The 16,693-nt window shown below is 35.9% G+C and overlaps 3 protein-coding genes across 3 annotated transcripts; 1 reads left to right on the top strand and 2 right to left on the bottom strand.

The window, feature by feature from the left end:
• Nucleotides 1-488: 488 nt before the first annotated feature.
• On the bottom strand, nt 489-3,400 carry LOC138127143 (uncharacterized). Its single transcript, XM_069043017.1, has 8 exons — nt 3,242-3,400; nt 1,684-1,822; nt 1,516-1,629; nt 1,277-1,422; nt 1,078-1,227; nt 978-1,030; nt 833-926; nt 489-780 (listed from the first exon to the last, which is right to left on the bottom strand). The coding sequence occupies exons 1-8, from the start codon at nt 3,305-3,307 to the stop codon at nt 640-642; spliced, it is 903 nt and encodes a 300-aa protein (XP_068899118.1). The 5' UTR covers nt 3,308-3,400; the 3' UTR covers nt 489-639.
• A 17-nt stretch (nt 3,401-3,417) lies between these two features.
• On the bottom strand, nt 3,418-9,434 carry LOC138127135 (uncharacterized). The gene is made up of 6 exons (XM_069043007.1): nt 9,152-9,434; nt 4,886-4,997; nt 4,578-4,832; nt 4,392-4,525; nt 3,622-4,225; nt 3,418-3,568 (listed from the first exon to the last, which is right to left on the bottom strand). Exons 1-6 carry the CDS (start codon nt 9,200-9,202, stop codon nt 3,555-3,557), a joined length of 1,170 nt encoding a protein of 389 aa, XP_068899108.1. The 5' UTR covers nt 9,203-9,434; the 3' UTR covers nt 3,418-3,554.
• Nucleotides 9,435-14,937: 5,503 nt separating this feature from the next.
• LOC138136084 (uncharacterized) lies at nt 14,938-15,730 on the top strand. The gene is made up of 3 exons (XM_069055174.1): nt 14,938-15,129; nt 15,195-15,272; nt 15,328-15,730. Exons 1-3 carry the CDS (start codon nt 14,993-14,995, stop codon nt 15,653-15,655), a joined length of 543 nt encoding a protein of 180 aa, XP_068911275.1. The 5' UTR covers nt 14,938-14,992; the 3' UTR covers nt 15,656-15,730.
• The last annotated feature ends 963 nt before the right edge of the window (nt 15,731-16,693 follow it).

The raw sequence follows: 16,693 nt of genomic DNA on the forward strand, positions 1-16,693 counted from the left end.
TTGAAATCAACAATGCCGAAACGGACAACAAAACTAAAAAATTATAATCAAGGTTCGCGCAGGGCAAGCAACAATATCATATGCGTACACACCGTACTGTCACTATTTACAAAACATAATTACAGAGCCAAAAATAATGTATATTTATTTAATTATGAAAATAAACTGATTTATAATTTCAAAATTTTTATTTTCTTACTTATAAATTTAAATCATATTCTGGGGAATCCGACGGAAATTTCGTAAAGCGGCTCGGGATTTAGAAACAGGGCAGAGTAGCAGGTAGTCTCCTTTGGGCGAAGTGCTCCTCTTCACACTAGGAGGTAACAAATACTAATCCCCTCATTATTAGCACTGCATGGTAGTGCCTGTCGTAAAACGGTCAGCAGGTGTTGTATGGTTGGTTGTATAGTTACGAAATAGATATTTTCGTTGGGTGATGGGCACCCTTAACTGGTAATAGTAACAGTTATAGGAGTTATAAAGGCTCAGACTCAGATATTTTTATTTTAGAAATAATAGCACGTTACTTTACAATGAAGCCTTCAAAAGTAATAAATAATCACCTAAGCCTAGCAAGTTAATATACAAAACACGCTAAAGTGGATTTGGATCCGCGATTCTTCCCACACTTGGACGTCATTTGTTGAATCTGAACTTCAGATCTGGACTTGGAGTCTGAACATATCTGCTGAGCCGCCTCTCGACTTCAGGATCAAAAGCATAATTCAGATTGCCTGGGACAGGACCGAGAACACTGGACGAGCTAAGTATATCATTCTGAAACCAAAACAATTAAAAATCAAATGATTAAGTAAGTGTTAAGTCTAACGCTAGGCAGAGCGTAAGTGTGTCTTCTAACTGGTATCTCGTTAATCCGGAAGTTTCTGGCTTCATCTGGGAAGTTTCTAGGGTTCACTACCGACCTAAAAAAAGCTTCAATTAACTACACCGAAAAGGAACAAAAATCAACTTGCCTTGGAGAACAAGTGCTGAATCCATCATCGTCCATCACCGGATTCACTTTGTACTAAAAGACGACGTTGTGTCAAAATAACTTTCAAAATCTAGACTTACGTATATCATGTCGAGAGAAATCTTGATGATGATCCCGGTGAGAATCGCGTTGATAATCCACAAGACGAACCCTCTGGCGGCGAGCACCATTACTATACCGTAGCCTATGGTAGAGTAAGTGTACGCCAGTCTTATTACCACATCTTCAGTCTACAAAAAGATCGGTTCAGTTTAGGAAGCGTTTCGTCAAAAGTACTACTTCTAAGTAGTGGTCCAGGACGGTGTTGTAGTCGGCGCCGAGACACGAACAAAACACCAGGTCCACAATACTTGTGGCTAGGGCGATACCTGCCCAAACACCCAACGCAATCCCAAGTTTTTTAACGCCGAAGTTGTTCCTGTGGGCTGGAACAATAAAAATCAGTCGAGAGATCGTAAAGAACCAATCGGCTGCCGGGTTTCAGACGGACCGGCTTGCGATTGGTGCGTGGGCGGTACCTGCGAAGACGTAGGCGGAGACGCCTGTCCAGGCAACGCTGAGGAAGAAGTAGATGAACATGACGGCGAAAAATCCGCCCGGCTGGACATACATCCCTGTCGAAGGAGCATTTTCTGGAAAATAAGGATTCTGAGTGGACTTGTTCGGAGCTAGTGTGTACTACGTACTTTTGATGAATGTGTAGTACAAGTAAGTTTTCAAAATGTCCTGGTAGGGATCCAGATATGTTATTTTTTCGTCGTGACTCGCTGACAAGTGCCAGACGATTGCTATGAGTGAGAGAATGCTCCAGATTATTCCCTGGACCTGAAAGCAGAAAGTTCAGGATTGGAGGACCGTCAGGAAAGCTGCTGCGCCGATTTTTCGTCCGAAATAATTATTTCCGAATGATCACAATTTCGCGCTCACAAACTCGACAGTTTGTGATTTGATCGCAAATCTTTTTTCACACTATTGCTGCTGGAATTTGTTGACATATTTATAAATGACGCTTTGCTACAAAAATTCATCGAATGGTGAACAGTTTGATAAGAATTTAATTATTGCAGTGTTTCAAATTTAACTTATCTTAAATCTAGAAGCGATACAATCGCGTTTACATGATTTAACAACGTAACTTTATATTTTTAAACAAATGCTGCTAAACAATGTATAACAATTTAACAATCAGATTATAGATTCTCAGAAAAATTAAAACGCTTACTTATTTTTTTGTTATCTCCATATCTTTTACTAAATCAGTTTGTCGTAAAAACGTGTTTTGTTTTACAAAAATGAATTTGAAAAAAATAGTGCAGTACCTGCTTAGAAACAGCAGGAACTAAAAAATTTAACGTTTTGGGCGTGGCGACATGAAACAACGCCCATCAAAGAACGTCCCGTTTAGGGCGTGCCTAGAGCAGCCATTCATAAAACGTAGAAATAGTGCAGAATCTGGTTAGAAATAGGAGGAAACAGATTTAACGTTTTGGGCGTGGTGACGTGAAACAACGCCCATCAAAGAACGTCCCGTTTAGGGCGTGCCTAGAGAGCCATTCGTAAAACGTAGAAATAGTGCAGACTCTCGTTATAAATAGGAGGAAAGAAAATATTTAACAATTTGGGCGTGGTGACGTGAAGCAACGCCCATCAAAGAACGTTCCGCTCAGGGCGTACCCAGAGGCACCATTTCGTAAAGAAATCACATTTAAAAGATCCAGTTATCTCAAGGGTAAAATACTTGATGCATGTTTTGCACTAAAAATACTTGTTGACGTAATCAATTAAAAAATTGAACTGATAAAAAGCATCATTTACTTTTTAGATTTTGATACCTAAATCTAAATGAATTAAAGCAGTTTTAAATTTCTTGTTATCGCATTGTTTTTGATAAATTGCAAAAACTACCTATCTTACTGTTATCAATGTTAAAAAAATAATTTCTCTATATGCATGTCCAAAAAAATAGAAATGTAATCAACATAAAATATGTAAGTATTAGCAATCACCAATGACATTTTTGTAGTTCTTGGTTACCTAATATGCAAATCCTTCTAATTATTTTCCATTTTGGGCATGTTCAGATTGCCGCATTAAATATTCTCCAAACAGAAAGAAAAAAGAAAGAATTTTCCTGATTTAAGAGCTAAATATGCTCGTGTTGTTGATTTCTCTGTTGGATTGAAGAGAATTTGGATATTGTCAAAAAAGAAGAAGAAATATGTTTGAAAAGAAGAAGGTACTTACAAAACCCAAAAGGATTCCAATTCTGACAACAAACAAGTTGAAATAAGTCCCCAACGCGCCAGGCATTGCTGTTTCATGTCATCACTATCACGACTAATCACAAAGTGCTCAAAGTTTTAATTAACCGCAGTGATCTAATCGCAATCACTGTCAGTTCTCAAGATTTAACAATCACATCGAGATAAAGAATCTTTATTGATATTTAATAAAAAATAAGTATAAAAAGCGACATCTTTGTAAACACTTATGAGTTAAATAAATTACTACACTACAAGTTCGGCAGTTGTGAGCTCCAAATCTCGGTCAGACCTGACTAGATCTCCGTCCCTGCAACAAAAACCAATGAAACATTCGCAATCCCGCCCCCGAGCCCAACCCACCAAAAACGGACGAATCCGGAAGCTTCTTCGTCATGTAAGCCAGCTCGATCATCTCGCTGCTGCTGGCGCCCTCTTTCGGCGCGACGTACGACCACGGCAGCTGTCCCCTCAGTTCTTCCAGGTGCGGCCTCTCACCCAGTACGCTCTCGGCGACGTCTGGGTAGGCGTAGTAGCAGGCGGTGCCTTCAAGCGTCGCCACCGATTGGTTCGTCTCCCCGCTGTCCTTCCTATTCGAGTTGAGATCCTCCGACGACTTGCCGCTCTGGGTGCTGGTGGTGGTGTCGATGGCGCCGTAGAAGAGCTGCCAGCTCCTGATTCGTGCCTCGGAGGTGTTGAGGTCGGGGCGGTCCGTCGCCGGAGAGTGGGCGTGATAGGGCGGGGTCGAGGGGGGGTTCTTGTAAGATTGGCGGAACACCGTCAACGTCGCTTGGAGGACGAAGAAGAAGCCCACCAGATTGGAGATCCAGATGACGACGAAGCGCGTGCTGAGGGCGCACAGAACCACGGAGGGGGTGATGGAGAGGAAGGTGGAGTTCTTCGCGTCGAGGTAAGCGAACTCGGAGGTTTTGTCGATTCCTACGAACTTCACCCAGTTGGAGAAATTCTACAAAAGAATAAACAACGTACTTGTAACGTTTTTGGGCGTGGTAGTCGGTGCTCCGCCCATCAAAGAACACAGCGCGATAGGCGTGGCAACGAATTAATGTTTTGGGCGTGCCAGTGGCTTGCTCCGCCCATCACAGTTGGTTAAAAATTTCTTAGGGGCTTACAATTGTTTCGGAAATGTCCTGGCCGAAAAAGATGCTAGCTAGGGCGTCAAAAATCGACACGCAAATGGTCATTACCAACCAAGGTCCATAAAAAACCCAGGACAAGTTTTCCTTGATCCCGCAGCAAGTTCCCACTGGAATCAACGAAATCAATTTAGGTTTGATTTTTTGCGAAAAGTGCTCTACTTAAGAGGGAGACAGCGGAAATGATCCAGGCTCCATCCAGAATGATGAAGCAGAGCAGGAAGACGGAGGTTCTGGACGACTCAGCGGCATAGTCTGGGAAAAATTGCAGTTTCTGCAGTAGCTCTAGGACTATGTTTTCAAAACTGCTGGCGTCTTCGGAATAAAAGCCACTGAAGAATGTCAAAACGATTGTTTCTACAGAGGTGGAATTCACTTTGTTTGGTACTTTCAGTTTTGGCACAGAACAATCTTTATCTGAAAACAAATGTTGTGGACAAGTTGCAAACTAGTTGGTAGAAAATACTTACTGTAAAGATATGTGAGGTAGAAGAATATTGTTTCTGGTGCGGTTGGGGATGATTCACAAATGCTCAAAAAGTATGCGTAAATGACCAAACCTAAGTGAATCGCAGTCTGTATCTAAAAAAAGTGTAGAATAGAATAGTCCATCTAGACCAAAAGTTCAATATTAAAATAACGTTTGAAAATGTGCTAAATTCAAATTTTCGCGCCATTTCGCCTGTCAAGTTTGACATTAGATACGTCAACATTAAATCTAACAATGTCAAGTACTGATTGACTTCGAACTTCGCAAACAAATAAATTATTTGCATTCTTATCTACAAGATACAGTGATCAGCAAACTAGAACTTTGATATTGTAAATCGTTTCGTTGTTTTCATTTTCAAGACGACATTAACAAAACCACACTACAACGTGATCAAAAAGAACAAATCGAAGCAGGCGCCAGGTGTTGCAAATTATTATCGGTCATGTCGTAGCGAAATCTTATGCAAATAAGGGTTCAATGCATGGGCGCAGACAATTTACGGTCACAAACATTACTTTATAAAAAATCATACCGAATGAATTTTAGACGTTGGAATTATAATCGTGCATTATTATCTAATAATGGAGAAAATTTATAAAATAAACAAGAGCAATATTTTGCATTCGTAAAAATGGACAAACGTCAGTTTTAAAACAACGGTGTTGATGTTAACCTTTAAAAAAAAGTTTTCAATTTCCAAGAATAAGTAGTAAAATGCCTTTTACCATTGAAGATAAAGCATGAATTTTTAATAATTAATTAATTAATAATAGATTTTTCTAAAGGTAGGCAACCAATAAAACGACTGTGTATAGGAAGTATACAGGATGATTTTGAAAGTTGTGGAGATATTTTAACCACGAGCTACTGGCTTCATGTAGAACTCGGAAAAAATATTTAAAAAATTTTGTCAAAAAATAAAATGACATTTTTTTTGAGCTACAATTTTTTTTAATTGCTTTTAGTTTTGTACGTTGTCCTACAACCTCGTAGGTAAAATTTTGGCACATTTTAAAAATACACCCTTGTGTATCATGTTCTATAAAATGTACGCCAATGCGAAGTAACCTATAGGAAATATGCTTTAAAACAAGGAAATCGCATTGGTGTACGTTTTATAAAACATGATATACTTACAAGGGTGTATTTTTAAAATGTGCCGAAATTTTACCTACAAGGTTGTTTGACAACGTAGAAGACTAAAAGCAATTTAAAAAAATTGTAGCTCAAAAAATAAATGTCACTCTATATTACTTCTGTTATTTCCGTCTTAGGAAGCGAGAAAATTACGCATTTGATTACTCTTTGAATTCTGTCAAAGCTGAGGAACTGTGTTTGAAAAAACTTCCATCTATAACAGGCCCCAAATTTTTAAAATTTGATCATAAAATCGTGACATGACTTATTTTTAGATTACCATCTTTAAATTATGATTGTAATTTTTGTAATTGTTTGTCTTAATAATTAAGAGTCATCACTTCAAACCGGAATTGATAAAAAATATCGCAAAAACTTTGAGCTTCAACATATTTTATTTCAGATTAAGACAATAGAAGTATAGACAACTCATTTTTTCATTCAAAAAACGCTAAGAGAGTCTTGTAATTCGACCTCTTCATAGTGTTTCCACAATACAAGTCACATGTCATAGCCAACAAAGGGCCCAAGGCCTTCACAATGTGATCAAAAAGAAAAAAAATCAGAGCTGGCGGCGTAAATTATTATCGTTCATGTCGTAGCAGAATTCTACGCAAATAATAAATCATACCTAATGAATTTTAGACGTTGGAATTATAATAGTGCAATTTATGGAGAAAATTTATTAAATAAACAAGAGCAACATTTTACATTCGTAACAATGGGTAATTTACCTGATTTATTGCCAAACGCGACGCCACTGTTTTGCAGATTTTTGATGAAAGATCAAAGAAACGTCAACGATGTGCTGTTATTAACCTAGAAAACTTTTCGATTTCGACAAAGTTCACAGACGTTTACTGTACTGTAATTATAAGCAACAATTATCCCAGAATTAATAGTAAAATGGAATTTACCATTGCAGATAAAGCATTAATTATTAATAATTAATTAATTAATAATAGATTTTTCGAAAGGCAGACAAACAATAAAACATAGGAAGTATAATTATCGGTACGACTCAAACCAAGACAAACGTTTCGATAAAACGGCCACGGAATTTCGTCAGTCGTTGTCATTCAACTGACATGAGCTGTAAACCAGGTTTTATATATTTCTAACCTCACATTGGATTTTTGATATGGATGCTAATGATGGCATTTTGATTTTTATTGTGCGTGACAAATTTTCTGTCACAAAAATTTTGAATGTCAGTCATAATGACAATAGTGCTTAGGCTACACAAGTTTTTTCCAATTATATATTATGAAATTACCTATTTAACGAAATAAATTTGAACGAGGTTATTACATACAAATATGTAATTGATTTCCTGTTGTAACTATAAAAAACATAAAATAATCAAAATGTATGTTTCAATAATAATAAAATGCGCCAAGAAAGGACGCAACACATACGGCGTGATCAAGAATGAATGAATGAATCTGTTGGTAACAATGAAAATGTGAATGATTTTGGTACCACTGTAATCTAAACGCTTTCCGGTTGTCAGCTTTGACAGCGTTGACAGACAAATTTAAAATTTACCATCAAAGGTTCATTTTTGTAATAGCGTAAAGATAACCGACATAACCTAATTTTTTTTTGATGTGTCAAGTTATTTAAAATCCGGTCAATGCCAATTACGAGACAAAAAAACACCAATTATTTTCAATTGTTTCATTGCCAACAGACTCAGTCATTGTTGATCACGCTGTATTTTTGAAAGTCTTTTTGTTTTTTTTTTTAATCTTTTATTTCTCGTCATATCTTTACACTAATTTTTGCTCATATTCTCTATTGTCTGAGACTTTGTGACGTCATTTCCTTAATATTTATAACATTTTTCCTAAATTCTCATTTTTATTTTTTTTGTTCGACACTGTCAGAATTTGAGAATTTTCTCCTGTGTGAACGGAGTTTGATGAATTTGACAACTTGTCAAAACGAAACGTCAAGCTAATTTTAAAGATTTTCAGTCATTTGGAGCCTTTGGGGGGGCTCGTCGAACAAAAAAACGTTGTATTCAACTCGTTCTTGTGTAATTTGCGCTTTTTTGGCACTCGTGGACCTTTAAAACTCTCGTTTCACTCGAGTTTTAAACTGGCCCACTCATGCCAAAAAAAGCCCAAATTACACACGAACTCGTTAAATAAATAACTATTTAATCAAGTCATAAACAGGGATTAATTGGCGATGTCCTAAAAAAATGTACAATATTTTGTTGTAACCTATGGCTGTATAACTGGTTGCCTACTTCGAGCAATATTTTGCGTGGTGCATCAGTAAACATTTTATTTATGTTTAAATATTTATTGGTATTTGTATGTTTGAACACTTCAACAATTGATAAGAATTAGTCATTGCACTGTTTGACATGGAAATATTTTACATAAATCCAATTTATTGTTATTACTATCTTATCGATTTACGTAACAATTACTCATTGTTGATGTTATGTCTAATTAACACGAAACTCGACAGCTATGAAGATTCACCTGTCAATAAATCTCTAAATTAGTCATTCGATTTCATATCTTCCAACCGGCTACCTTTGCGAAAAGTAAATATTTACATTTGTTTTTATTTCATTTTTAATTAATAAAAAATTATCGTAATTGATCAAAAAGAAAAAAAAAGAAAATTAGCTAAATTCAAATTTGTTCATTTGCTCAATCCATTTTGCTTCCTTTTACTTAATGACACTTTTAGTTTTATTTTTTTCTTTATTAGATACTTATTAGTATCTTAAAAGTCAGCGGAAACGAACAACTATGTAGACTACAATGCACATTTATCTATGTATTTATTAATAACAATTTGTTGTTAATCGCTTTGTTCCGGTAGGTAATAATTTTTGAGATTGTTACAAAGTTTTTTGCATTTTGGAAACAGCGGAACTCGAAACAAAAATCAGATTTTCGTTTGCCACAGAAAATCATTGTATAATATACGTGAACAATTCTGTTATCTTCAGTATCTCCAATCACGGCAAAATTCCAAAATTAAATCGATAGTTTAGCGATCTGGGTGGTCAATTGTAGACAATGAAATTTGTTGTTTTTGGAAACGGTGCTAAAAGAAGCGTAAAAAATGTCGTACTTACAATTGTCCATAAAGAAAACGTCAGACAAAGAATAAAATGTTTGCGGGACATAGTGTTGGGCACATGGAGCTATCACCACTGAATCACTTTGGTCAAAATTTCGGAAATGAAGTGAAATTTCCCGTCCAAATCATAAGTCAGAATGTGCCTTCTCTGGATTCGGCTCAAGCAAACAAAATAATGACAGCGAGGTATAAATGAGTCGATAAGATAAAGCCACAAAAAGTAGTATCTTTTTCAGAATAGATAAAAGTAATTATTTTAATTTCGCTGTAGACGTATCTTTGACGTGGATGTTCCGTTTAATTTTGATTTTTGTTTTGTATCGTTCCAAAGATGCGAAAATTCTAGATCGAGAATAAATAAATATTTATCAAGCAATTTGCATACGAGGACTTCTGGTTAGGGTCGCAAGAACTTTCCATTGTAGATGTTTGTCGTAAGACTTTGTAAATTTATTTACAAGTGATTGTGACTGTCGGTGATTCATCCGATGACGACAAATTCACAAGGTGCAAGATTTAACGCACCGGATAACATTCTAGACCGGTCAACAACGATCGAAAAAATTCCAAACACGTGTATTGATCAATTTGTATTGAGGAGTACGAAAGAAGATTCTTCACTTGTCCAGTCACTCTCTGCACGAATGAAAAAGTCAAAAAAGCGTGTCAATTAAGTCATACTGTTTTGAGTTAGTCCTGTTTGTAAACGATTCAGATACTTTTTGTAGCTCATTAACTTCTAATCAAATTTAGTCAGGAGTAAAATTTCGGTAGGACTTATACTTTCCACGATAACGCCCTTATAAAGATAACGCTGCCTGTTGCTAGACTGACTTTGAATTCCTGAAGCCTGATTTTCTTTACTTATTTATTTTTGTTAAATTATTATCTTGGATACATATTTTGCGTTCATGCATGCCAAAATCACAGTGATGGAATCCAACAAAATAAAATGAATCGTTACGCTCTAACAGAAAAAAAAGCGCTAACGTTGCCCACTCTGGTTTTGGTTCTGCACCACGTGGTTTCTGAAAGAGCAATCGGGGTAATGAAGTTTTTGCTTCAATCTGTTGAAAATCGGTGCTGGCAGCGTAGGGTAAATTACACCTACAACGTGGATGGTAATAAAACATCATCAGTAACTCCTCATCGATGATGAAAACAGTTATGCAATATAAAATTTATATCATTTAATAATGCGAATTACGATTTACTGAACACTGATATTATAATGAATCTAATGCATACTACAATTTGACAGATCGTAGCTCCGACCGAAAAACACCAAAAAGCGCAAAACCATGAAATTCCGTTTTATCTGATATTCAGAAATCGTTTCTCTCGTAAAATAAAAAATATACTTATCATAATTTGCCTTCAAACAAATTCGGAATTAGAGTAGGCTGTGATTTATATATTTTGTCTACTAACGGTTGGTAAACTTTTAGCTATGACAGTTGTCAATAATTTTATGGTACGATGAGAATAAACACGTGTACTGTACATACTGTCAAATCCCACTGCTGTGCTGTCTTTAAAAATTGCATGTTGCCAACTTGATACTAAAATCACAGCCTACTCTAATTTTGAATTACATATTTGAAGACACGGTATATCTTTACAAAAACTATTATGAAATTGTTATTTAATAAACTAGTTTGTTAATGAAGGCGATTAATAATCGAAACTGTTTAAAGCACGAACGAGTGTAGCGAGTGAGTGCCTTTAATAGTTGAGATTATTAATCGCCCATTAACAAATGAGTTGATTACAAAATTTTTTCGTTGACCGCAAACTTTATTTTTGTGACAAAATTTCAAATTAAAGCCAAATCAAAACCAACTTCATCTTTTTCGATAAAGATGAGACCTCATAAAATACCTTCATCCTTTTTTTGTCCTCAGGGTAGGCCATTTTTAAATTTTTCAACACTTTCTATTCACTTTTCCACAAAGAGTGTCAGAAGACGTCGACTCCATTCACATTCAATTTCACGTAAAAATCACGATTGCTACGAAAACCTAGTTACCTTTGAAAAATATGACATGCGAATTATAACCAAAAATGTCGGTTTTTGAAAAAGTGAATTTGTAATTGTGCAGTTATGGAGCTATAAAATATAGAAAACCCTGCTGCACTACCTGCTGCAGTGTTGGTAAGCGCAAACAATGCATGTTCGAGGTTGTTTATACATCAAAACGGCAAAATCGCAAAAATCGTTGATTAATGAAAAATAGTGTATTAATGAGGTCCATTAATACACTATATTTTAGACAAAATAATTCATTAAAATTGAAATTAACAAGCGGTCAACGGAAAAATAAATTAATGCTTTGTGAAAAATTTATTATTTTACATTTGTCATTTTTCTGTTGGGGCTGGGATATATTCTCAACATATATTTTTTACATAACGAGTGTTCAAAAAAATGTGTGATCAAGCAGGCCTCGCTTTCTCTCTTTTCCAAACGTAGGTCGTTTTTTAGTTCATAATTCCTTCAGATGCATAACCTCATTTTGATCATTCATTATTTGTTCTAATTGGCAATTAAAATTTTCTATTCATTTTATATTAATTCCCTAACGCTTCCCACGATTCATAAAATTCCTATTAATGGTCCTCCACTTCCACTCTTTCATCGTACACTTCCTGTTTTACGAAATTTGACAGCTGGGGAAGCTATGCCATACGTTAACGGAGACAAAAGCAAGCACCAGGCCACTTGACCACAATGTTTTTTGAACACACATTATTTTGTAATTGATGAGAATGACTGTCACACGTAAGTTCGACTGAAACAAATATCGTTAAAGCCTTAGGTGACTTTTCTACATTTTCCTTTGACAAATTTAACTCTTTCTTATTTCCTATGATGAATTAATTGATTATGGCAGTTAGCTACTGCACACAGTATTTAACTTGATTGGCATTTGACATTTTTAATCAACCTAGAAGATGCCCTTAAGGAAATAAAGAAACTACAATTCCTAATATTTCTGCATAATTCGATGACCGAGACCGTCCAACAGCTTTTGCAGTTCTAGATCCGCGAATTTGTCGAAATCATTCCAAATCTTAATGCAAAAGTGACAAGTTTGCCAAAAAAAAAAAATCGTTTAATGGACCTACTACATAAAAACATTGAAAACCAATACATATAATATGAGTCAATTTAGTTATCTTTTATTTTTTTTTGGCTTTTAAATTCTCAAGATGTGTCTTTATGCCAGATATGTATACGTCATGCCTGGAAAAATTATCGTTTTTCACCTTCCCCTGCAGAACCGCGGTACAAAAATTCGCCGCTCCGCCACGCAGTGTAGTGAGCTCGCCTGGCTTATCTACCTTCATTTTGTTAATTTTGCTCTAAGCGGTGTGCGGTCGAGTTTTCCCTTTTCAAGTGGTTTGTTTACAAACATCTTTATTACGGTCTGCTGTAAAAGAGCAATAAACCAATAAATATGAACCTGAATTGGTTTGCGGCCAGCCGGTGACAAGGGTCTAATGAGAGACGGTCAGGGTATTATGATTTTTCCGCTGTAAAATCTAATAACTATTTAGTACTTTTTGGGAAGATATTAATTTTTATTTAGTTTCTTAACGGTTCAAGGTACGATTTACACTGATCAACATCCAAAATAAACGTCCTAAGCTAATTTAGTTAGGATGGCCCACAGTGGAACGTGATTTAGTGTAGTTATCATGTCATTAGCTGCCTCCAGCCGCCCCCCGCTGCCCTTACAAAGCTCTTCATGTTGAGTGACGTACTATGAAAGAAAACGACTTTTTTAGTACGTCTATGTAAAAAAATGATAGATTAGAAAGGAAGGTTATTGGAAATTTTGATTTTGAAGTTTAAAAAATGGAATGAAAATTCCAAATTTGTTATAACGTCAAAAAGAAAGCCGGTATTGTTTATCACATAAAAAAAATTGAATCACTTCTTCTCAGATCACAAAGTCGTCCACACACAAACTCATTTTCATTCAAATCTTCGATATAGGTAAATGTTTCTGTGATAGTTTTTTTTTCTAATATAGTTTCTTTATAGTTATAGTTATTTCAATCTAAAAAATCAAATTTTGGTTTTGAAAATCCCATTTAAAGACATTTATAATCCTTCAAAATACTACGGTTGGCTTCAAAAAAAAAAAACGGAAACTGTCAGAAAAAGTTCTGTCAGATTTTATTAATTTTTTATAGTTTGAAACGGCCTTTTCGAATTTATGTTAAAAAACTGCACTTATGTGTCAGAAATGTCAGTTATGCAAATACAGTACAAATACTGTCATACCATACAGACACAAATTGACATAAATCGAGAAATTAAATTTCCAATTTACATTAGGTCAAATTTCATTTCCCGTTTTTTTTAAGCCAACTGTTACTACCACTTCAGTGATCTTACAATGAGGGACATGGAATCATGGGCAGTCTGTTATTGTCATTTCAAAAAGTGTCAATGTAAATGCACCTTTACCGTCATTATAATTGATATTTTCAAAAAAACTGCGAACTTGGTTATGAGTAGCTAAAGTATGGTTTAGAAATTTTGACAACTGAATGACACATCTGCCCAGTTTTCCGTGTCCCCAATAGTACACCCTTTCATTTTATTTTATTTATTATTTCCGAAACTATTCACAAACTCGCCGCATTCTCACAACCAAATTTCCCATTCTTCTTGCGTTTTTCAATTTTTAAATTGGAGAAAAATGAAGAACTCCATTTATGCAATTCCATTCAAGATTAACCGCACACTTAACATATTTTAACTGTTTAAAAAACAACTACTGCAACATAATTAACACTTTATTAGTACTTTTTATTAACTGTTTTCTCCGAAAATTGTTTCAGACAAAATTGTAAATAAAAACAGTCAAAACGTAGCTAAGTAAATATTTAACTGTGACACTTTGAATACGCGGAATTAAGTTAAGACTAAAGTCGATTCATCTAAATTGTGACATTTCTTCAAGTATCATCTAGTGCCAAAACATCGCAGTCTTGTACCAAACGTCAGTAGCGCAACCCCTGGAGTACCCCAAGAAAGTAAATTAAGCCTCTTGCATTCCTTTTAGTACTTTTTTTTACTATTTCTTTTAAATCAGTGATTTCCTACATTTCAAAGAGGTCTTTTTTTCTCATCGTCATTCTCTTCTTCTTCTTTGACTCATTTACTCAAGTAGCTCATAGGAATTTCTTCTTTCGTAGGTTCCAAATTTTCCTTCCTCATTTTGATTTTTTCTTCCTTTCTTCTTGATCCTTAATTTCTTCTTCATTATATCATTACTTTAGTCGTTGGGAACTTAAAAACAAATGTCCCCTTGACTTTACCAATATGCTTCGCTTTCCAAAAATGTTTTTTCAGTTTTTTCATCTCTTAAAAGCACCTAATTACAAGTTTATTATCATTCATTTAGATTTACGCAAATTTCCACTAAATGAAGTGTTAATTAGAGTATGTAGTTAGAGTCTGAAAATCAACCACAAGAAACGTGCTCTTGTAACAAATTGTAAAAATGACGCGTAGTAAAAAATCCATAAAACACAGACAAAACATTTAAATTAATGGTGTATAATGACTAATAAAGCTATTAATTAACTATTAATAACTTCAATGTTAAACCAAGAGTCGTCAAATTTGCCTCAGAATTATTTGCATTATTAATTATACTCGACGTATTACCGATAAAAGGCAAAGAGATGATCTGGCTAAATAAACGTCACTTTGGTGTTAATTGAATTAGTTCTTAGGTATAAAAGCGCGAGTATCGCGTTAATCCGCAGTATAATCGTGTGGTTTGCTCAATTTCATTCAAGTCAATTCATCAAAATGGCGGTTACATTCAAAATGTCCCTCATCGTTGCAGTTTTCACTTTCATCTGTTTATCTACCAACGCGTATCCGTCGAATTCCGGCGAAGAAGTAGAAAGCACCACCGAAGCGAACGACACAGTTCCCCAAGACCTGTAAGTACCAACGACCTCTTCGGAGGGCAATCCCAGCACCCACGCTCATTTCAATCGCCTTTCAGGTACGTGATCAAGACCGTCGTGTACGAAGTGGGCATCCTCACCGACGCCTCCAACGACACCGACAACCTCAATGACACGTATACAATCGCTCCCAACTCCCCCACAAACAAAAATTACTAGTTCCCTTCCCAGGCACGAGCAAGTCGACGTCTCCTTCTTCAATCCGGACAAGAACGGCACCATTTTGGACCTGTCCCACATCCCCGTGCCCATTCAGACCAACGTGAGCGGCCTCTCCGTCACCGGACTGCTTCCCGGGAGCGACTTGGCCTCCATCTTGACTCCTCCAGCTGAAGCCGGCCCCGTTTTGCCCAAGAAACAGATCACGGTGACGCAGAACATCAGCACCACCAATCCGGAGAAAGGGTCCGAGATCATCTCCAACCTGCCCAAGCTCCTGGGGCTCACGAAGAAACAGGACAAGAATGAGAGTAAAGGTGGAGACGGCGAGGATGCTTGATTGAAATGTGATTAATGAATGTAATTTATTGCATTATTTGTGTATTGTAAAATATTATAAGTTATTACAAAGAGAGTAGTGTTAAATGTGGAGAACTGTCAGTTGAGACTGAAGCGTTGAAATAAATCGACTGAAGCGTACGAGATGACGAGGTCGGTCTGGAGCAATCCGGATGATGGAATGTTACCTGCTACAAGAAGTAATTAAATAAATACCTGAGTGGGTGACTCTTCTACAACCGCACGGACGTACGTCTGAAATAGGTGCACACTGCATTTCTTCAGACTTGCTCATAAAAATGCGATTAACTTCTGGTGCCGTTATAATCCTTTTATTAATCAGATTTAACTAAAACTTTATTTGAATCTTGTAACGTGCTTGTAACTACTGCAGCAATAAAAGATTTAACCACAGAGCGCTCGTGACGTATGACTGTCAAATTTAATAATTTAAATCAATTTGACAAATGACATTTGCACTTTGCAGATGAAATTTATTTAAATAATAATTGTTCTTCAAATTTGCCAAACGTTCTACAGAAAACTATCGAAATGAATCAAATTTAATGCGCTTAATTTACGTGTAGCGTCGCCATTAAATATTTACATTTGGCCAACACCTACGTTGACTTATTTACAAATTAATTTTAAAAAGTTTTCGGCGAACAGTTAGTTAAAAAAATATGTATTATTTAAGTGTTAATTAGGTTGCAACAGTTGTTTATTGAGCCATTGGAATCATGGCCTGAGATACAGGGATTCCACACAAAAACAAAATTGAAAAATATCAAGGTCAGTCGACTGAACCAGTAAATATTAGGGAAAATGTGATTGTCGTAGTCAAAATGCGGTAAATTTGGCTCAGAGAAGTGGAAGATGAGTTTGTGATGGCGCAGTTGTGACGAGAATCGAGAATGTGACTGTCAAAAAGTGTTGACGCTGATGTTACCCAAGTAACTAGAACGTCCTTCGAGCAAGCAAGAAATAATCGAAAGTGATTGTTGATGATCATGCACTTGTTTCATAACCCATTATCTTA

The sequence above is a fragment of the Tenebrio molitor genome, chromosome 1 (assembly GCF_963966145.1).
Source record: "Tenebrio molitor chromosome 1, icTenMoli1.1, whole genome shotgun sequence".
Taxonomy (NCBI): Eukaryota; Metazoa; Arthropoda; class Insecta; order Coleoptera; family Tenebrionidae; genus Tenebrio; species Tenebrio molitor.